General features: G+C 47.7%; 1 protein-coding gene across 3 annotated transcripts in view; it reads left to right on the forward strand.

Moving 5' to 3' along the window:
• The window catches only part of LOC128743981 (protein fem-1 homolog CG6966), a 184,766-nt gene extending 164,592 nt beyond the window's left edge, over positions 1-20,174 (forward strand). Inside the window, exons 1-8 of one of the 3 annotated variants that reach the window (XM_053840701.1) lie at positions 606-698; positions 803-962; positions 1,043-1,243; positions 16,564-16,782; positions 16,846-17,032; positions 17,095-17,731; positions 17,801-18,040; positions 18,101-20,174. In XM_053840701.1, coding sequence (XP_053696676.1) covers positions 672-698; positions 803-962; positions 1,043-1,243; positions 16,564-16,782; positions 16,846-17,032; positions 17,095-17,731; positions 17,801-18,040; positions 18,101-18,286 — 1,857 coding nt within the window. In that variant the 5' untranslated portion in view covers positions 606-671 and the 3' untranslated portion in view covers positions 18,287-20,174. Of the gene's footprint in view, positions 1-605; positions 733-802; positions 963-1,042; positions 1,244-16,563; positions 16,783-16,845; positions 17,033-17,094; positions 17,732-17,800; positions 18,041-18,100 lie in introns of those variants that run through there. The other 2 variants (XM_053840702.1, XM_053840700.1) reach the window with 2 other exon arrangements.
• Positions 20,175-23,286: the final 3,112 nt, after the last annotated feature.

Below are 23,286 nucleotides of genomic sequence, written 5' to 3' on the forward strand. Positions count from 1 at the left end.
GCAGTGCCTTACAATTTGAACAGAGAAATTGGAATGCTAAACTATTTTTAACGTTCTGCAAGCAAAGGGAAAGGCGCCTAAAATCTTTGCAGTTGGCCCATCGCTAACCAGAAAGCTATTCTGCAAGCTTGTATAGAACGATGCAAACAAACCACACGTGACGACAGAACTATTTCTGTCGAGTTAAAAGCCGAACTTAATCTAACAACAATCATTCGATTGATCTTCAATTCCGTCGCGGCAGCTAATAGGTATCGACCGACTCCCAGCCAAGTGGATGCCTGTGCTCTGTGTGATGATGCTTCAGCATCAGCAGTAGCAGCAGCAGCTGTGGGAAGTCACCGGCTACTAAGATGGCAGAGTCGCAACATCAGCAGTGTTTTTATTTATAGAAACCATTCGAAATCAAGCTTGGAATTGTCAATATTTACGTACGGTAGTGCCATGCCGTCATCTCACACCGGCTATCGCAGTTAGTATACATAATATCTAGTTAGCTATAGCTAGCAAGCCAAGACCTGCCTGGCACTATACTGCCTAGTAGACAGAAGTTACATTTTTCCTGGTTCGATATTTTGTTTGTCTGCCAACGGCGGTCGCGCATTGCGAAGATGTACACCAACGAACGAGAGTAATCAATCACCGTGTGGCAGCTGCACTAATGGCCACGTATGTTGGAAAGAGTCTATACTTCAACGGTCCTTGCTTAATTTTTTTATGCGTTTCTACACAGTAGCATTGCATCGTAAACCTTTACAGCAATGATTTAATAACCATTTTTTTTTGGTTTTGCTCATTTCAGCGATACATCAGCGGGCGGCCACAGAATGAGATCGAAATGCTAGTAACAGCCAAGACGGGTGGCGCCACACCACTGCTGATAGCCTGCCGAAACGGCCACTATGACGTTGCACAATATCTAATCAGACGATGCCATGCCGACGTCGAACAGCCAGGATCAGGTAACGTAACGAGAGCTTTTCAGCCCTTTTTGTCTCCCTAACTATGTGTTCTATTCTTTTCCAATGTTTTTTTTTTGCAGTGATATTCGACGGCGAAACTATAGAGGGCGCTCCGCCGCTCTGGTGCGCCTCGGCCGCCGGCCACATCAGCATAGTGCGGCTCCTAGTCCATCACGGTGCCAAAGTGAACAGTACAACCAAGACCAACAGCACCCCGCTGCGGGCGGCCTGCTTTGATGGGCACTACGAAATCGTCAAGTACCTAGTGTCGCACAATGCCGGTAGGTTGGGTTGGTGGGGGAGAGAAGGTTAAGAGGGATGCACTTGAAAAGTGTCTACTGAAATGAATGCAACAGAAAACTACTACTAGGGATATGAAATTTTAAATCGAGTGGAATTCTAGTGTAGCGTTAGTAGAGGCCTTGACAGATTAGGTTATGTTTTCTGTTCATTCCATTGCTAACTTTTGCAAGAACAAATTTGATTTACCCAATAGTAATTTGCAAATGGATACGCACGGTCTGTAGTAAACTTGCGCCTCCTCTAATAGTTTGTTTCTGCTGTAGACTTAACCAAGGCAATGGACTGGTAGTTCGAAGTAACTTAAACAGCCTGTCTTGTTTGGTGGTTGACTAACGAATGACAATCTTTATTGAATAAATTAAACTTACAGTATTGGCAGAGTAAGGCTTGCACATCTCCCCTTGTTAAGAAGTAGGTTAACCGTCTTGGGAGTTTTGATACACGGGTTAAAACGTCCTAGGATAACTTCATCTTGATCGGATGGCTTCGGTGTTGGTATGGATGACGTTTCGTCCTCTGTTTCATTGTTCAACAATCGGAACAGGATAGGAGCCAGACGTACCTTTTGCTGGAGCGACTCTTATAGGTGCCATTGTAGATTGAAATTCATCGAGTAGGTTCTCCCGTGCTGGTTGCTTTGTTTCTCCCTCAGAAGTGTCACGGCCAGGAACCCAAGACCCGGCATTGGTGCTGTTCAACGTAGATCCGTTGAAGTTGCGTTTGATAGCTCTATATCGACGATTGATCTGCTCATCTTGTTTGCGGTTCCTTGGCGGCTTGTGTTACTGTTTCAGGTTGCCCTAGCAGCTCCAACGTGTTGCGCGGTGATCTTCCAAGGAACGCGTCAGCTGGGGATGTCGATTCCGGTGACCAGCAGTCCCCCTAAAATAGGCGGTTTCGAATAAGTACGTTTCCAATAAGGAGTGATTCCATTAAGGTGGTCGAACGTCCTTATTGGAATCTATGCAGCATATGGGAATTGACTCAATTGGTTCCAACATTGAATAACTCGTGATCCTGACCGTAAAAAGTGTTGGTGTCTTCGATAAAGTTGTTCAGTATATCAAGGGATTTTCGTTGGACTACAGTATTTCGGAATTGTCTCACTACGTAGCGCTAACGCATAAGTAATTTGCTTAAATAGGCTGTATCTTGCGCTGCTGACTATTTAGAAAATTGCAGTCTTCGGGAAGGTTATTCAAATGGCTGTCACCTTTAACATGGTATGCAGAATTGTGTGCAGACTTAACTGCGCGTCAGAGATTTTCCTAGTAGCACAGTTGTTTTAACAGGGTGGCAACTACCTGGAAAAACCCGGAAAACCTTGAATTGTCAGGGAATTTGAAATTACCTGGAAATACCTGGAATAATCAGGGAATTTTTAACAAAATCAGGGAATTTATCAAACAACCCCAATGATTGATTAATTGAGTATTCAAGAACACTTAGAAATAGATAAAGAAGTATGGCACACAAGCAATAGATTGGGTTATCAATAATTAGCTCAGTGTTTTGCAAAGGGCCTTATTCTGCGAGGCAAGTGAAGTTTTGCGGCATGTGACACAATTCGCAGAACATCGAACTAAATGCCAGTGGCACCGCAGCGAAATTCGGTTTTCGAGAAAAATGTTGGAGAAATTCCACTGACTCACGGCAGTACATAAACTTGCCATACTGTTGTAACAAATTGTAACCGAAATGCGGGTGTAGCGACCTTACCTTCCACGTTACGGATTTTTGGCTCTATCTTGGACCCGGAAGAGTAAATCCCGACCAATCCATGCAAAGTGAAATAAGCCGCGTTGGTCAGAAAGTAGAACAGCCACCAGTGGTAAAGCGAAATTAAAAATTAGCTCAATTAAACTGCTTTTTTGCATGGCTTATGGCTCAAAAAACGAAAATTAAACATACGAACATTTCCGCGTGGCTGGCAGGAAAATCACCAGGGGTTGAGAGCTAGCCGCAATGGGCACTAAAACTCCGCTTGCCTGAGTTTGCGAATAAACTTGCGCGGGAAAAAGAACAGATGAGGAACTCACGGGAGGATTGTAATTTGCTGGTCGGCAGAATAAGAGAAAGTGAGTGAAGAATTCGCCTAGGGAAATAGAGTAGGTGGGGAAATTTTTCTCAATACCTGGTAGATTGATAAACAATTCAAATATCAATGATCTAAACACATTTTCGGTTAAAATTATATCGCAATATGAAACCTAAAATTTTATTAAACACCGGGAAAAACCTGTAAAAATCAGGGAATTTGGTTTTTCGTATCCAGTTTCGTATCCACCCTGTTTAAACTAGTTGTGGTGACCGATTAATGACTAATTTCATTCATAAATAGGTTGGAACATGTTGAATGTCGAAATCGTACAACAGAAGTGTAAGGACCCAATGCTGCAAGCGGTTGGCTGTGTAAACTGGAATTTCTCCAAGCCAAAAATCTTGAGCACTGGTTGGTGATCGGTTTGTAGGAAAAAATGGCGTCCATGCAGCATCTTGTGGAAGCGGGAAATCACCATACATTGATCAACCTTTGCTGCGACAATGATCTACACTACTTTGACGGGTCGTAGTTTGTGAGCAGCAGGTCGGACAGAGAATGGACTTGAATTGATCGAATAACTTTTGGCAGTCTTTGGTCCAGCCCCAGTGAACGTCCTTCTTGTCCAAGCTAGCCTTCAATTACTTAATCTGCTTGACGAATCAAGCATAGTAGTTGAACGGAGCGAGGAACGAAGCTCCTTGACATCCTTATTGGCTATAGTTTCAGTTTTCAAAGGGTCAAATACTTATCCACGATGTGTCCCAAGAACTCGATACGTTCGAGAACAGCACAGCGGTTTCAATCCAGCCTGGTGCGACCAGCGATGAGGATGTCGTCCAAGTACTGCTTGACTCCAGAGATGCCGGCCACCATGCTATCGATGATACATTGGAATGCGCCTGTTGCCGACTTGATTCCACTATGTTTGTTCACGTTGAGCAAACTTGTAGGATTCTTACTCAACCTCGACCTGCAGGCGTCTGGCGTCTGACAAGTCGAGATGCATGAAATAACGTGCTCTAGCCAGTTCCGCAAAGATGTCGTCTGGGTTTGGCAGAGGATGCCGGTCAACTGGAAGGCGATCAACGAGAGGATGTGCATATTGAGAATAAAAGGCCGTTTCTTCAACTACACCATCATAAACGCGCATTGGTCACACGAAGGTAGACCCGAACTCGACGTCCAGAAGGAAGCGAACGTACGACAGCTGCTCGCCACAGGACATCAAGATCTCCTCATCAGGGATATGAACGCTCGGTTCGGCCGGGAAGCAACGTATAGACCCCGGTGACCGGGTCCCATAGCCTTTACACCGACAAGAACGATAATGGTCAGCGATACATTAACTTTGCAGCTTCCCAAAACCTGGTGATCCGAGGCACTTTCTTGCTCCACAAAGATATTTACAAATCCACCTGGAGATCACCTGATCAACGAACCTTGAACCAAATCGACCATATTCTCATCGAGGGTCGGTTTTTCTCGTACATCACCAACGGAAGCGATGCGAATATCGGCTCGGAACATCATCGGCTGATTCAGCAAGTCCTCTTCGCTTAAGCGCTCGTACTGGATGAAGCTCAAACTTCCTCTGTGGTGGGGCTAGATGTTTCGACCCTCGATGACGGCTGGATTAGAATACGCTCCGCCGTTAGTGAGGCCGCAACCGCAACCGAAGTTGATTGGTTTGACGGGGATTGCCAACAAGCAATGGAGAAGAAAAACGCATTGCCCACGACGAAGAATTTGACCAAGTATCGACGAGCGCGGAATGAGTTGACCAGGATCCTGAGGAGGAATAAACGCTTGAAAGAGAACAGAGATCATGAAGTGCTAGAACTACTATTCCGGGCTAATGAGACACGTTTTACGAGAAAGTGAACCAAACTCGCAAGGATTACACACCGAATCCTGACATGTGTGGAGAACAAGGACGGGATCTAATCACAAACGGGTGCGAGGTGGCCGACAGGTGAAAGCAGTTCTATGAGCATTTCAACGGCGATATAATAGAAGGAGATGCAAGAAAATTTAACCTAAGAGTGCCTACAAACGATAACAGTATCAGCTCTCGATCTCGAAGATTCGGTGAGAAATCGGTCAGCTGAAGAATAATTGAGCCACCAGGAAAGGATCGACTCCCGGCAGAATTCTACAAAAATGGTCGATAACCGCTAGCAACGGCACTTTACAGGATAATTTCAAGTATTTGGGAGGAGAAGAAACTACCAGAGGAGTGGATGTGGCTTATCTCATCTGCAAAAAGGGTAATCGGCTAGAGTGCTTTATTACGCTGGTCAACGCCGCCTACAAGGTGCTGAAAGCCTGCTCTGACATGGGAATACACACTGTAGGCTAGCAGGCTCACGTTAACTCTCAGCATTTGTTGGTTCTCCTTCCCCTTTAGCATGTGATCTTGGTTTCCACCAGGCTGGGTTATCTAAGGTTGGTTGTATCCCAGGTTTTGTTGCGCCGTCTATCCATCCCCAATAGTAAGAAAATTCGTAAGGGAGCATCTGGCGGGTTTTATGGGGGACCATGCTACTGCGAATCAAACTTACTCTTCAACAGATGCTCCTGATGCTTCAACAGATGAACAGATGCTTCAAAATGTGGGAAGTACAACGTGCCCACGCATCATATTTTCGTGGATTTCAGAGCAGCATACGATACAGTTAAACGCGAACAGCTATGGTAAATAATGCACGAACACGGTTTTCCGGACAAATAAGCGCGGCTGATCGAAGCTACCCTGGAGCTGGAGTGATCGAGCAAGAGTAGCTAATTTCTAGCCTTCGCAGACGAACTCGACTTTATTACTAGAAACCTTGGGGGACGTCGGAGGCAATCTACGCCACACTAAAATCGGAGGCTAATTTGCTTAGGTTACAAATTAATGCGTCGAAAACTAAATGTATGGAAGTTAGAGGCCCCAGAAAAAACAATACTCCCACGGACAGTGACTATTTAACGCGATGGTCGCGGAATCTCTGGTCACCGTCGACAATAGTACGAGTAAGGAGATACAACGACGTATTCAAGCTGAAAGTCGAGCCTGCTTTTCCCTCCGCAAGACGCTTCGATGAACGAGCATACGCCACCGCACAAAACTGATGATGTACAAAACGCTAATTAGTAACTTTGCTTACGGAAGACATATGTACCCTTACCATATTTAAATGAAAGGTGTTGCGGACTGTACCCGGCGGAGTACAAACGGACAGCGGAGCGTGGCGTAGGCGTATGAACTACGAATTGCAGGCGCCACTTGGAGAGATTCCTGTCGTGCACCTGGCGAAACTTGGCGAAAGTTAAAGAACTTCATCGGCACCAGGAATAGAGAGACCCAACGTGCCAAATGACTCGAGCAGGTTGAAACCGGCTTGCGTATGTCGAAACGCTCAAAGAAATGGCGACTAGCAGCATAGGACCGAGTACTACTTACTTTACTTTAGTGGCAACGGTCCGTTACCGATCCTGCGCCTAATGAATTATGGTCCTCCAGTACCGTCGGTCCTGGGCTGCCGTTCTCCAATCCCCACGAACACCACCTGAACGTGCATCGTCTTCAACGGCACACACCCACCAGGTGCGGGGTCTGCCTCGGAGTCTACGGTCTCTTCCTGGTTCTCTGCTGAAAATAGTTTTGGCTACTCTTTCGTCGGGCATTCTGGCCACGTGTTCAGCCCACCGCAGCCTACCACATTGCACTACCTGCACTATATCAGCATATTTGTATACTTGGTACAGCTCGTGATTCCATTTCCCATTTTCTATTTTGTCACCAAGTATAGATCGCAGAATTTTACGCTCAAAACCCCCAAGTACTCGTCGATCAACTTCCTTTAGCGTCCATGATTCGTGGCCGTAAAGGGTCACCGGGAGGATTAGTGTTCTGTAGAGCGCCAGTTTTGTGCGAATTTGCAAACTACGGGACTTCAGCTGGCTACGTAATCCGTAGAAAGCCCGATTCGTGGCTGCAACTCGTCGTTTCACTTCGCGGCTTACATCGTTGTCACGTGTCACGAGTGTATCAAGGTATATAAATTCCTCCACTACTTCATATCGTTCCCCACCTAACTCCATCTCGCCACCAACACTTGGGCTCCCTCGTTCCCTACCAGCAATCATGTACTTCGTTTTGGCGGTGTTAATAGTAAGTCACAATCTCGCCGCTTCCCTTTTAAAAGGCCCGAAGGCCTCTTCCACTGCTCTTCGGTTGATTCCGATGATATCGACGTCATCCGCAAAACCAAGAAGCATGTGAGATTTCCTGATGATAGTTCCATTCCTTTCCACGCTTGCCCTTCGTAATGCACCTTCCAAGGCAATGTTGAATAGCAGGTTAGAGAGTGCATCCCATTGCTTCAGTCCATCCAACGTCACGAAAGCAGCTGAGGTCTCACCCGCTATTCTAACGCATGATTTGGATCCGTCCAACATCGCAAGTTTCGTCGGAAAATCATGTTCTAGCATTATCTTACTTACTTACTTAATTGGCCTAACGTCTTATGACAAGGCCTGCGCAGTATAATTTCTCCATCTGTTTCGGTCCATGGCAACTGATCTCCAGTTCCGCGGGCACCCAGTGCTCGCCAGATCTCGCTCCACCTGGTCTTGCCACCTCGCTCGCTGTGCCCCTCTTCGTCTTGTTCCTACCGGATTTGATGCGAAAACCATTTTTGCAGGATAGTTGTCCGGCATTCTAGCAACATGTCCTGCCCAACGTATCCGTCCAGCTTTAACCACTTTCTGAATACTTGGTTCGCCGTAGAGACGCGCGAGCTCGTGGTTCATTCTTCGCCTCCATACACCGTTCTCTTGCACTCCGCCAAAGATGGTTCTTAGCACCCGCCGTTCGAAAACTCCGAGTGCTCGTAGGTCCTCTTCTAGCAATGTCCACGTTTCGTGCCCGTAGAGGACAACCGGTCTAATTAGCGTTTTGTACAGTGTGCACTTTGTACGGGGGCTCAGATTGTTCGACCGCAAGTGTTTGTGGAGTCCGTAGTAGGCCCGACTTCCGCTGATAATACGTCTTTTAATCTCACGGCTGGTATTGTTGTCCTCTGTTGCCAGCGAGCCAAGGTATACGAACTCGTCGACTACCTCGAACTCATCCCCGTCGATTACCACGGTGCTGCCCAAGCGAGCCCTGTCGCGCTCGGTCCCGCCCGCCAGCATATACTTCGTTTTAGACGTATTTATCTGCAATCCAATCTTCTCTGCTTCGCGTTTCAGTCTGGTGTACTGATCTTCCACCGCCTCAAATGTTCTGCCGACAGCATCCACGTCGTCAGCAAAGCAGATAAATTGACTGGATTTGTTGAAAATCGTGCCCCGCATTTCGATCGCCGCTCGCCTTATAACACCTTCAAGCGCAATGTTGAATAGCAGGCAGGAAAGACCATCTCCTTGTCGAAGTCCCCTGCGAGATTCGAATGGGTCCGACAATCCACCCGAGATTCTCACACAGCACTGGATCCCATCCATCGTAGTCATGATAAGTCTAGTAAGCTTACCCGGAAAGCCGTTTTCGTCCAAAATTTTCCATAGCTCTTGTCGGTTTACGCTATCATATGCGGCTTTGAAATCGATGAACAGGTGGTGCGTGGGGACTCGGAATTCGCGGCACTTCTGGAGGATCTGCCGCAGGGTGAAGATTTGGTCTGTTGTAGACCGACCCTCCATGAAGCCGGCCTGGTAACTTCCCACAAATCTATTGGCTATTGGCGATAGTCGATGAAAGAGGACTTGGGACAGCACTTTGTAGGCGGCATTCAAGATAGTGATGGCTCGGTAGTTCTCACAATCCAGCTTATCACCTTTCTTGTAGATAGGGCAGATAACCCCGTCTTTCCACTCCTCCGGTAGTCGTTCCGTATCCCAAATCTTGACAATCAATTGATGCAGACAGACGGCCAACTTGTCCGGGCCCATTTTAATAAGTTCCGCTCCAATGCCATCCTTTCCCGCTGCTTTGTTGTTCTTCAGCCGCTGGATGGCTTCTTTAACTTCCCTTATCGATGGGGGTGGCACATCTTCGTCGCTTGCTGCACCAATGTGGTCACTTCCTCCGCTATCATGGTCTTCCGCCTGCACGCCATTCAGGTGTTCATCGTAGTGCTGCTTCCACCTTTCGATCACCGCACGGTCATCAGTCAAGATACCTCCATCTTTATCTCTGCACATTTCGGCCCGCGGCACGAAGCCTTTGCGAGATCCGTTGAGTTTCTGATAGAACTTCCGTGTGTCGTGAAAGCGGTACAGCTGTTCGAGTTCTTCGCACTCCTTCTCCTCTTGGTGGCGCTTCTTTTCCTTGAAGAGTCGGGTTTGCTGCCTCCGCTTCTGTTTGTATCGCTCCACATTCTGACGGGTGGCTCTACGCAGCATTTGTACCCGCGCTGCGTTCTTCTCATCCAATATCTGCTGGCATTCCTCGTCAAACCATTCGTTACGTCGATTCGGTGCCACACTGCCTAGGACGTTCTCCGCTACGCTGTTAATGGCTGTTTTCACGGCATTCCAACAGTCTTCAAGAGGGGCTTCATCCAGCTCTCCCTCTTCCGGCAGCGCGGTTTCGAGAGATAACGCGTAGTTTTCGGCGACCTCTGGTTGCTTCAGTCGCGCTAGATTATACCGTGGCGGGCGGCGGTATCGTATGTTGTTCACAACCGATAGTTTTTGACGTATCCTTACCATCACTAGGTAGTGGTCCGAATCAATGTTAGCGCCCGGATAGGTTCTGACGTCGATAATGTCTGAAAAGTGCCGACCATCTATCAGAACGTGGTCGATTTGTGATTCTGTCTGGTTGGGTGATCTCCAGGTGTACCGATGGTAGAGGTTATGCTGGAAGAAGGTACTACGTATGGCCATGTTCTTGGAGGCGGCGAAGTCGACAAGTCTTAGGCCGTTTTCGTTCTAGCATTATCTGCCACAGCTCATTTAGTTTAACTGAATCGTACGCCGCTTTAAAGTCCACAAACAGATGGTATGTCTGCAAGTTGTACTCCCGGAACTTGTCTAGCAACTGACGCAGGGTAAACATCTGATCCGTCGTGGAGCGACCCTCACGAAAACCAGCTTGGTACTCGCCGACAAAGGATCCCGCTAACGGTCTCAGTCTGCAGAACAGGATACGGGAAAGCACCTTGTAGGTAGAATTGAGCAATGTAATTCCTCGATACTTTTTACACTCCACAGTAACACATTCGATGTTCCTTTTTGAAAATTGGGCAAATGAGGCAATCCAACCACTCCTCCGGCATTTGTTCTTCCTCCCAGATCCTGACAATGATCCGGTGGATTGCTTCGTACAGCCGCTCGCTCCCCGCTTTTAGAAGTTCTGCCTGGATACCATCCTTTCCAGCAGCTTTACCGTTTTTCAGCTCACAGATTGCCTTTTTAACCTCCTCCTGTGTTAGTGGCTCCACCGCTTGACCATCGCTTACAATTCCTATCCTGTCCCTGCTGATCTCCGCGTGTACCTCTCCGTTCAACAGTGTCTGAAAGTGCTCCTTCCACCTGGTCGCTACCACCGTTTTGTCGATAAACAGGTTGCCAGCACTATCATTGCACATCACAGGCATGGTAAAATTCCTGCATCTCACCGTTTTATAAAAACTCCGTGTGTCGTTGCTGGCGTATCGCTTTTCTTTAGACGATGGATTCTTAATATTTGGGTTGGACTATTTTTAGACACAAATTGTGCCTCTTTTTCCAGCTACTGTAGATACCACCGACCGAGAAGTCTAATCTAACTTTGTGTTTACTGGCGAGATGACGACACTATGCAGGCCCTTGCGACTTACAAGGTACTGCATGTGAACGCTGTTCGTCTGTCAGCGTGTTAGCCGCGATTCTCAGCGCGGGGTTTCGGGGCAAGGCCCCGTTTGTGTTAAATGGATTCTTTTTTCCGCAGCTCTAGTCTCTCTGTACCTCTCTCTCTCTGTTTTGACTCGTTGCCGCAGTGAGCATGCGATTCCTGGCCTGGTTCTTTTCATCTGTCACTCTCCGGCATTCGGCATCAAACCAGCTGTTACGCTGTCTTCCACGCGTCGTGGCTACCACCTCTCCGGCAGCTGTTTCGATGGCACCATGGATGTTCCTCCACAGCTTATTTATATCTTCTAATTCTACCTGCTGTTCTGCGATTCGTTGGTCAAGCTTCCTGGCGAACTCCACTGCTACGCCGTCTGCCGTTAATCGCTGGGAGCTAAAACGCAGCGTCCTCTCATTGCGAGCTTTCGCCGTCTTCGACAGCCTTGCGCGAATCTTACTCACTACGAGATAGTGGTCAGAGTCGATATTTGGTCCCCGAAAAGACCGTACATCGATAACATCCGAAAAGTGTCGACCGTCAATCAAGACATGATCGATCTGAGAGCTAGAGTCTCCATTTGGATGGCTCCAGGTGCGTTTCCGAATATTTAAACGTGGAGAGTAGGTGCTACAAATGGCCATTCATCGCTGCGGCAAAGATCGTTATCACTGGTCGACAGATGAAGGCTATGTCTTCCAATGACTAGACGGAAGAATTCCTCCCTCCCGATCTGCGCATTTGCATGTTTTGGGTTACTCTCCATAGGTCCTCTCAAGCCTGTCGTAAAACTCGTCCGTAGCATCATCGGATTTATCATTTGTCGGTGCGTATAAGTTGATTAGGCTGTAGTTGAAGAATTTGCCCTTAATCCTCAACACGCATATACGGTCCTAAACGAGCCTCCACCGGATAACTCGTTGCGTTGCCACTGTAGTAGATGTGGTACTTGTGGTCTATTGCACGGAGCTCCCTTCCTCCGGAATTACATCTTCGCTCTTATGGTATTTCTAGATGAACGACGCAACTTCAGGCAGGCACTTCGTACTTTAAATTTCCGCGTTCACGGCCAGTTCGGAGCGAGGGAAGAGCGGCTTTGAGATCCCCTTGTCGTTGATTGTCAGCCATTTGGAGTCAGCTAGAATGTTGAATCAAACACAGCTCTGGTCCTCACAAGCTCCTGCCTCACGCCTCCACGAGTCATATGATACCAAATGCGGCGTAGCCTGGGCAATGTTGTCAATCTGACAATAGCGAATTGAGGAGGTGCGACGCGAATACTGGCGCGATAACCATAGAATGGCGGTAGAGGAAATGCTTCGTCAAACACGAGCGTCTGTTCACCAAGGAGGTGCGGCTCAAACAGCGTCTGTTCTCCATGTTAGGGGCGGCTGATTATTATACTCGTCCTTATGCCAGCAGGGACTCTAAACAGTGCTGTGCACGATGGTCCTCCGGCGAGACAGGGGGTTAGGGACAGACCAAACAAGCCGCCCTGGAAAACAAAAAGTTACCAACAACGAAGAAGAAAATAGGGATCGGAACAACCGGCGTTGACTTACGCAACGAAATAAGGACTACGATTGGAAACTCGGGACATGGAATTGCAAATCGCTCGGCTTCCCGGGTTGCGATAGGATAATATATGATGAATTACATCCCCGAAACTTCGAAGTCGTAGCACTGCAGGAACTTTGCTGGACAGGACAGAAGGTATGGAAAAGCGGGCATCGAGCGGCTACTTTCTACCAGAGCTGTGGCACCACCAACGAGCTGGGAACCGGCTTTATAGTACTGGGAAAGATGCGCCAGCGTGTGATTGGTTGGCAACCGATCAACGCAAGGATGCGCAAGTTGAGGATTAAGGGCCGTTTCTTCAATTACAGTATCATCAATGTGCATTGCCCACACGAAGGGAGACCCGATGATGAGAAGGAGGCGTTCTATGCGCAGCTGGAGCAGGTGTATGATGACTGTCCGCGACGGGACGTGAAAATCGTCATCGGTGACATGAACGCGCAGGTAGGACGGGAAGCTATATATAGACCGGTAATCGGGCCAAACAGCCTGCATGCCGCAACGAACGACAACGGCCAACAATGCGTAAATTTTGCAGCCTCCCGCGGAATGGTAGTCCGAAGTACCTTCTTCCCCCGCAAAGATATCCACAAGGCCACCTGGAGATCACCAGACCAACGAATAGAAAACCAAATTGACCATATTCTAATCGACGGTAAATTCTTCTCTGATGTTATAAACGTTCGCACCTACCGCAGTGCGAATATAGATTCGGATCATTTCCTAGTTGCAGTTTGCATGCGCTCAAAACTCTCGACGGTGCATAACACGCGTCGAAGTCGTACGCCGTGACCCAACATCGAGCAGCTACGAGTCACCGGAGTTGCCCAGGAATACGCGCGACAGCTGGAAGCAGCGCTACCAACGGAAGAGCAACTTGGCGCAGCAACTCTTGAAGATGGTTGGAAAGGCATTAAGACCGCCATCGGTAGCACTGCACTAGCGGCACTAGGTACAATGAATCCGAACCGAAGAAACGATTGGTTCGACGGCGAATGCGAGCAATTAGTGCAGGAGAAGAATGCAGCACGTGCGAGGATGCTGCAACACCGTACGAGGGCGAATGTGGATCGATATAAACAAGCACGGAACAGGCAAAACTCGGTCTTCCGGAGGAAAAAGCGCCAACAGGAAGATCGGGATCGCGAGGCGATGGAAGAACTGTACCGTGCTAACGATAAACGGAGGTTCTACGAGAAGTTAAACCGCTCGCGCAAAGGCCATGTGCCGCAGGCCGATATGTGTCGAGACTCAGACGGTAATCTTCTCACGAACGAACGTGAGGTGACCGAGAGGTGGAAGCAGTATTATGACGAGCACCTTAACAGCGATGTAGCTGAACATGGAGGTGACGATATGGCAATAGATCTTGGAGCACGTGCAGAAGACGACAGAATACCAGCCCCTGACCTCCAGGAGGTAGCAGAAGAGATCGGTCGGCTGAAGAACAATAAAGCGGCTGGGGCTGATCAGCTACCCGGCGAGCTGCTGAAATACGGTGGTGACGCACTGGCTAGAGCGCTGCACTAGGTCATTGTCACGATTTGGGAGGATGAGCTACTACCGGAGGAGTGGACGGAAGGCATCGTGTGTCCGATCTACAAAAAGGGCGACAAGTTGGATTGTTGCAATTACCGCGCAATCACACTGTTGAACGCCGCCTACAAGGTACTCTCCCAACTTTTATGTCGTCGACTATCACCATTTGCAAAGGAGTTCGTGGGGCAATATCAAGCGGGATTCATGGGTGCCCGTGCCACCACGGACCAGATTTTCGCGCTTCGGCAAGTGTTGCAGAAATGTCGCGAATACAACGTGCCCACGCATCATTTATTCATCGACTTCAAATCGGCGTACGACACGATCGACGCTGTGGCAGATTATGGACTACTACGGATTTCCGGATAAACTAACGCGGTTGGTCAAGGCGACGATGGATCGAGTAATGTGTGTTGTTCGTGTATCAGGGGCAGTCTCGAGTCCCTTTGGATCGAAAACAAAATACATGAAAGGAAGAAGTTCTAGAGAAGTGAATGCTGGCCTCCCTCCTCGGATTCATTTAGACGGTGATGAAATCGAGATGGTAGAAAAGTTCGTGTATCTGGGCTCACTGGTTACCGCAGACAACGACACCAGTAGAGAAATACAAAGACGCATTATGGCAGGAAATCGTTGCCTACTTTGGACTCCGTAGGACGCTGCGATCGAACAAAATTCGCCACCGCACGAAGTTAACAATCTACAAGACGCTGATTAGACCGGTAGTCCTTTACGGCCATGAGACATGGACTATGCTCGTGGAGGACCAACGCGCCCTTAGTGTTTTCGAACGGAAGGTGTTGCGCACCATCTACGGCGGAGTGCAGATGGAAGACGGAACGTGGAGGAGGCGAATGAACCATGAATTGCATCAGCTGCTTAGGGAACAACCCATCGCTCACACCGCAAAAATCGGTCGCCTGCGATGGGCTGGGCAGGTCGTGAGGATGTCGGACGACTGCCCGATTAAAAAAGTTCTCAATAACGATCCGACTGGAACGAGACGACGAGGCGCGCAGCGAGCGAGATGGATCGATCAAGTGGAAGGCGACCTGCGGACCCTACGTAGACTACGTGGCTGGCGAATTCCGGCCATGGACCGAGTGGAATGGAGACGACTTCTTCGTACAGCAGAGGAAACCACGGCTTGGAGCTGATTAAGCAAGCAAGAATGTTGAATACTTTTTTGTGTAAAGTGTTGAAAAAATCCATGACAAGATTCCCTCGCCAGCTACCGAACCAGCAAAGATGAACGATCAGTATGACAAAACTGAAAGAAACGGTGGCATCTTTGGAGGACTGTGCCGGTGTAGATAATATTACGAAACGCGTGATGGAGGATGATTTTTGATATAATTGCAAATCAAATGCTGCGAATTGTGAATAGTTCTCTCCAGTGTGGGGTATTTCCAGATACGTGGAAGAAAACCATTCGTACAAATCTGCCTTAAACTTATTATTATTGAAGTGGAAGCAATGCATAGAACAAATCAAGATAGTCTTAGCAGTTTTTATTTATCTTTAACTTTAATCTTTAACTCCGAAACAATTGATCGGATAAAGCTAGTGAAGGCTCTGAAACGTTCTGATGTTCACGGAATTGTACTGAAGTGGTTTCAAAGCTATTTGGAAAATCGCTAACAAGGGATGTATGTCATCATAAGCTCCAGTAAACCCTGCTGTTTCACTGGGTAGTGTGCTTGGACCGTTTTTGTTTATCTTGTACATGAATGATGTGAAACGAATTTTGGAGAAAGGGTTTGTAGTCGCTAACAGTTGCGATGAGTGTTTCAATGTAATGAACAATGAAATGAATAACTTCTCTGGATGATTGAACTGGAAAAACCTTAAGTTGAACGTTGCTAAAACAAAATTTATGTAAAAACAAATGACGTAGATCGAACAGTCCGAATTGACGGAGAATTTGATCCATAAGGCTGCTAGAAAGTTTGGTGTGCTGTGTAGAATCATTAGTTTCTTGACTACAGAAGCAAAGATCTGCCGTTGTCAGCCAAATTCTCCAGGCCGATTCTCCAGGTATACGATCTGCTGCCGCCTTGCGATAAGATTAGTGAGCTGCAGAATCGTGTACTTCAAATCCGCATCAGACGTTTTCTTTAGGTTAGAACTTCGAGATGTTTCCAAATTTTTCTCGTCGCAAATTGTTATAGCCTTAACCAAGCTAATGAATTGGTAGTTTGGAGTAACTAAAAAAGTCTAATGAATGACGAACTTTATTAAACAAGTTAAACTCATATAGCATAGGCTGAGCCAGGCCTGCTTACTAAATTAAGGTTTTTACTTGCTGTTATTTACAGATATTGAGGTAGCAAATCGTCACGGCCACACCTGTCTGATGATCGCCTGCTATAAGGGCCACTACAAGATAGCACAATACCTGCTTTCCCTGAAGGCGGACGTAAACCGGCGTAGCGTGAAGGGAAACACCGCCCTGCACGATTGTGCGGAGTCCGGATCGCTCGAAATCCTCCAGTTGCTGCTCCAGCATGGTGCTACGATGGATGTGGACGCTTACGGTGAGTCTTCTCGAGCAAAATCTTAGATTAACCTTTGTTTTACTCATACACAACTAATTGCAGGAATGACTCCCCTTCTGGCTGCCAGCGTCACCGGTCACCTGCCAATCGTGGAACACCTGATCAGTTTACCGTGCGTGAAGCGGGAAGACAAAATCGCTGCCCTCGAACTGCTCGGTGCAACCTACGTGGACAAGAAACGCGACATGCTGGGAGCGCTCTCGTTCTGGAAACGTGCCATGGAAGATCGGTAAATAAAATGTCAAATTTACTCAGCTAAAATTCGATTAAATTTACTGAACTTATCCTCAGATACAACCGCAACCCCATCCTGCCGAAACCGGTGCGCGACCCCGTTCCCGCCTATGATTACGCACAGGAAGTGAACGACCTGAGCGCACTGGACGAGCTGGTGATGGATCCGGACGAGATGCGTATGCAGGCGTTGCTCATACGGGAACGCATCCTCGGACCGGTCCATCCGGACACCAGCTACTACATACGCTTCCGTGGTGCCGTTTACGCAGACTCAGGTCGGTTCGATCGGTGCATAGAACTGTGGACGTACGCCCTCTCGATGCAGCAGAACATCCTCGAGCCGCTGAATCCGATGACCCAGTCGTCGCTGCTTTCGTTCGCGGAACTGTTTAGCTTTATGCTGGGTGAAGCCGGCCGGCCGATAACGCGGGGACGCATCGTGCCGCCGATCGAAACGTCCGATATGTTGATCATTTTCAAGAAATCGATTCGCGAAGTTCAGCTCGGTCAGAAGATGCTGGAACAGCTGGCGACCCACGAACGAGACAGCACGGCACTGAACCGGGCGCTCGTTATCTCGCTGCATTTGGCCTGCCTGCTGGCCCGGCTGCTAGACGAGGACGAGGAAATTTGCTGTGATAACATGAAACATCAGATTCTGCGAGCTTTCTACGAATTAGTCAGTTTAAAAGTAGGTTCTTATTGCTGGTGTTTTTACTTTGAATTCTAAGATGAATTTTCGTATTTTTTTCGTATTCAGATTGTAGCGAAATCCGGCCGTACGGCGCTGCATCTCGCGTGCTACAAGGAGGCGGCCCTCGTCGGTCGCTATCCTGCCTGTCAACTGCCATCGCCCCGCCTCGCCAAGGCCCTGCTACAGGTCGGTGCCGACCCGAACGCACAGGACGAAGCGGGCAACACTCCACTGCATTTAGCGGCTCTGACGCGACCCTGCCCGGCCAACCTGGCACAGACACTGCTCCAGTATGGAGCGCATTTGGTAGGTTCTCCCACGCTCCTGCATTTATCTGTTCCGATTTTATAGAATTTCATGTTTTAGGACACCAAAAACCTCGACGGCGACACGTTCGAATCGTTGCTCCAGTGCCAGCGCCTGCATGAGCTGGTCAACCCAGTCAAGTTCACCCGCCTGTCCTGCCTGGCAGCTCGCGTGGTGCAGCGTCACGCCATCCCGTACCACAACCAGGTGCCGAAGTGTCTGTACGAGTTCATCGATTCGCACTAGAAGCTCCTCCTCTGACTGAGGATACTGCGGGTTGGCATGCTTCGGGTGGCACCCGAAATGGTGCTATCTGTTTAGTTTTAAATGCCCATTTCATGTTTTAGTACGTAACCGGGTCCGGTTCGGTCGGGAACTGGAACCGGACTCGCGTGAACCCTTTCAAGCGGGACGGGCTTTTTCGGTTTTCTTCATGATGGTCAGCGCATGTGATCCCAATTTTTCAGCGACTTTGTAGGAGGCTGCACCCCCCTTCGAATGCGTAACCACACTTTATTTTATTGACAAGGTTTATATATTATCATCAGCTTCCGATTTGAGCGAGCAATTCAAAACGGACAAGAGTGATGAGTCCATAAAAGTTTAAACCATTTCGCTGGTCGCTAACCATCGCGTCAAGAAGGTTCCATTTTTTCGAACAATGCGACACAGTTCTTTCGCTTGTGTGCTCAGTCTGGTGGTTAGCTAAGAACCGGCTCAACCCTACCTCCGCCACCTTAACTGAGCAAAATGAACTTTTACGCCTTCTACGAGTCTGATGTAACGAGAAATTAGTTTTCGGTAAGTTTCTCAGTAACAAGTATGTTTTCGATTAGTTCGTAAGAAAAAGCAATCTGCCTTTGCTATAATTTTAGTAGTACGTTTAGAATGGGACGAGTTGAGCGAAAGGTGAGAATGCGACAGGAGGAACTATAGTTTTTCATCAGATTATGTCATCCAAGTTTGTTTTTTCTCAAAACTCAACTATTTTCTTGCTAATTACGCTGTTCATTAAGATAGAACTAGAAAGTATTGCTATAAGTACGCCCCAAAATATTTTTTTCTTTGTTAAAACACTGTAAATATTGTCCTATCATACACACTGAAGAAAATAAGCGCATAAGTTTTTTGACAACTGCAGCTGGATTATCTGTAAAATTAAAAAATTACATCTCAAAGTGAGGGTTTGTTTCTTTTTAATCCTCTGTCCTGAAAAGGGCAGGAATCCAACTAGCAAACGGGGCGAATGTATTATGTTAGGTAACGTAACGTATCTCAACTCATCGTTCGACGCATAGATCAATCCTTGAACCTTCGCTAAATCTTTAGCCTTACACAAACTTCCCTCTAACTAACATAACCTGACACTCACTCAAACAAAACACAAAGCTACATGTAATGTCGTCGTGATATCACTTTCGTAAGTGAAACAAAAACTTAGATTATCAACTCACACCCCCTTACCTATTATAGTTTATCTATAAATCATCATTTATTAATTACTATACAACTGCATGACTCAATCTGTAGGAAAAAAATAATCAGAATAAGGAAAAATGCGAATAGAATCATTCAATCGTTGGTAAAGTCTAGCCTATGATACGGATAAGCATATACATATAATCAAATATGGACATACCAACCCAGCAGCAGCAGCAGTTTGTGCTTTGTTTGAACAAAAGTTTAAATGCGTAGCGATAAATCAGCATACCTACCTATAGTAGCAATTTGAAATGAAACGAAATATACCAACCTAATAACACCTAGTAGAAACTGATACCAATCGTTAAAATCGAATACGCTAATTATTAAACAGAATTAAAGGATGATAGTAGCTGTAATAGTGAAAATGGATGCTAAACAATCCCCCAAGCAAACAAACAAACAAACAAACAAACAGAAAACAGAACAACAACACCACGCGTAGAACCACCACTCTAGCGCCGCTGATTGATTCGGGCACCGGTAAGCCAAAATGGCGAAAGCGAAAAAAAAAGAAATTCTTTAATAATGGTTGAACACTGAACAGCCGAATACGAGAGAATGTGTAGCAATTCAAAAAAACAAAACCCAATCGCTGAGCAAACAGTAATAATTATAGCGAAAAATTATACAAATAAAGCTAGGAGAGAAAATGAAGTTGAAAAAAAAACGGTGTGTGATGTCTTGTTGCGAAATAGTTCGAAAGAATGACTACCTATACTAACGTCTGGGATGGTAAACGGATTCAGATCCGGCCGTTTTTGAACGATTAAAGCTAACATCTAACAACTGTCCGTCTGTGCCCAGAAGAACTTACAAAGAAGTTATATGTCATGTTTTTCAGAAGTTTACATAGATTTTCATGTCTACTAGGTTTCGACGAACCATTATTAAGTTATGATTATGCAGATTAACTGCAGATCGCTAAATTTCGCAGGTTGCGAGCGGGTGCTGATTGAACAGCTGGAACCCCGCAAACTCGGCATCGTAGCTCTGCAGGAAATCTGTCGCAAAGGAGAGAAGGTATGGAAGATCCGTGGCGGAAAGGCCCAGTTTTACCAGAGCGGTGGCGCTACCAACGAACTGGGAACGGGCTTTGTAGTGCTGGGCGGAATGCAGGATCGCGTGATAGATTGGAAGGCGATCAACGAGAGAATGTGTGTATTGAGGATAAAGGGCCGCTTCTTCAATTATAGCATCATTAACGTGCACTGTCCGCACGAAGGTAGACCCGACGATGAGAAAGAAGCGTTCTACGCGAGGCTGGAGGCTACGTACGACAGCTGCTCGTCACGGGACATCAAGATCGTCATCGGGGATATGAACGCCCAGGTCGGTAGGGAAGAAATGTATAGACCGGTGGTAGGACCCCATAGCCTGCACACCGACACAAACGATAACGGCCAACGATGTATAAACTTCGCAGCTTCCCGAGGCCTGGTGATCCGAAGTACCTTTTTCCCGCGCAAGGATATCCACAAAGCCACCTGGAGATCACCTGACCAACGTACAATGAACCAAATTGACCACGTTCTCATAGAGGGCCGGTTCTTCTCTAACATCACGAACGTACGCTCCCGTCGGGGTGCGGATATTGATTCTGACCATTACCTAGTAGCAGTACATGTGCGCTCAAAGCTGTCCACCGTATACCGGACACGTCAAAGCCGCCCTCCTCGGCTGAACATCAGGCAGCTAGATAACCCACAAGCTGCCGAGAACTACGCGCGAGTACTGAATGAGGCACTGCCTTTTTCCGAGGAGTTAGGTGCTTCAAACCTCGAAGACGGTTGGGGCAGAATACGCTCGGCCATCGGAGAGGCACTAGGTATTGAGCCTCGGAGTACACAAAATGATTGGTTTGATGGGGAATGCCAACAAGCGGTGGAGGAGAAAAAAAACGCTTGGAAGAATTATCTAAGTATTGCCACTAGAGAGAACCTGACCAAGTACCGACGAGCTAGGAACCAGTTGACCACGATCCTGAGGAGAAAAAAGCGCCAAAAGGAGGACAGAGATCGTGAAGAATTAGAACAACTATTCCGAGCTAATGACACGCGCAAGTTTTATGAGAAGGTGAACCAAACTCGGAAGGGCTACACACCGAAACCTGACATGTGTAGGGACGAGGGAGGGAATCTAATTACAAACGAGCGCGAGGTGGTCGGCAGATGGAAGCAGTTCTTCGATGAACACCTCAATGGCGAAGTCGCAGAAGGAGGCGGAACGGAAATTAACCTAGGAGCGCCCATGGAAGATAGTGATGTCCTAGCACCTGATCTCCAAGAAGTCAAACGAGAAATCAGGTTGCTGAAGACCAATAAAGCCGCTGGGAAGGACCGCCTACCGGCAGAGCTTTATAAACATGGCGGGAAAACGCTAGCAAAGGCTCTACACTGGGTTATTTCGAGGATTTGGGAGGAGGAAAGAGCTACCGGAGGAATGGATGGAAGGAGTGGTTTGTCCCATCTACAAAAAGGGTGATCGGCTAGACTGCTGCAACTATCGTGGTATTACGCTGGTAAACGCCGCCTACAAGGTACTCTCCCAGATCCTGTTACGCCGGCTGTCACCGATAGCACAAGGTTTCGTAGGGAATTATCAGGCGGGTTTCATGGGGGCTCGCGCAACTACGGACCAAATGTTTACTATCCGACAGATCTTGCAGAAATGTCGGGAGTACAACGTGCCCACGCATCACATCTTTATCGATTTCAAAGCAGCATACGATACAGTCGATCGAGACAAGCTATGGCAGATAATGCACGAATACGGTTTTCCGGACAAACTGACGCGACTGATCAGAGCTACATTGGATCGAGTGATGTGTTTCGTACGCATCTCTGGGACACTCTCGAGTCCCATCGAGACGCGACGAGGGTTGAGACAAGGTGACGGTCTATCCTGCATGCTGTTCAACATCGCTCTTGAGGGGGTGATCCGACGAGCGGGCATTGAAACGAGAGGCACGATTTTTACCAAGAGTAGCCAACTTCTAGGCAGATGACTTCGATATCATAGCCAGGAACTTTCCGACGGCGGAGGCAATCTACGCCAGACTGAAAGCGGAGTCTAGGAGAATTGGGCTAAAAATAAATGCGTCGAAGACCAAATACATGAAAGGAAGAGGCTCAAAGGAAACAAATGCGCGCCTCCCACGGACGGTAACCGTTGACGGCGACGAACTAGAAGTGGTAGAAGAGTTCGTGTATTTGGGATCGCTGGTGACCGCGGACAACAACACTAGTAAGGAGATCCAGCGGCGCATCCAAGCGGGAAATCGGGCCTACTTTGCCCTTCGTAAAACGCTACGATCAGGAAGCATACGCCGCCGCACGAAGCTAACAATGTACAAAACCATTATTAGACCGGTAGTTCTTTATGGACTTGAAGCCGTGACGCTGCTTACGGAGGACATACGCGCCCTTGCCGTGTTTGAGCGGAAAGTGCTGCGGACGATATTTGGCGGAGTACAAACTGAAAGCGGAGAGTGGCGGAGGCGTATGAATCACGAGCTACAGGCACTGCTTGGGGAGACTCCCATCGTACATCTAACGAAAGTTAGCAGGCTACGGTGGGCCGGACACGTCGTAAGGATGCCGGACGACAGTGCGACGAAAACGGTCCTCTTCAACAACCCCACCGGCACCAGGAACAGGGGGGCCCAACGTGCACGATGGCTCGACCAGGTCGAAAGCGATTTGCGACTTCTGAGACGACTAGGAAATTGGCGACGAGTGGCCCAAGACCGAGTTGAATGGAGA

Source organism: Sabethes cyaneus, chromosome 3, assembly GCF_943734655.1.
Source record: "Sabethes cyaneus chromosome 3, idSabCyanKW18_F2, whole genome shotgun sequence".
Taxonomy (NCBI): domain Eukaryota; kingdom Metazoa; phylum Arthropoda; class Insecta; order Diptera; family Culicidae; genus Sabethes; species Sabethes cyaneus.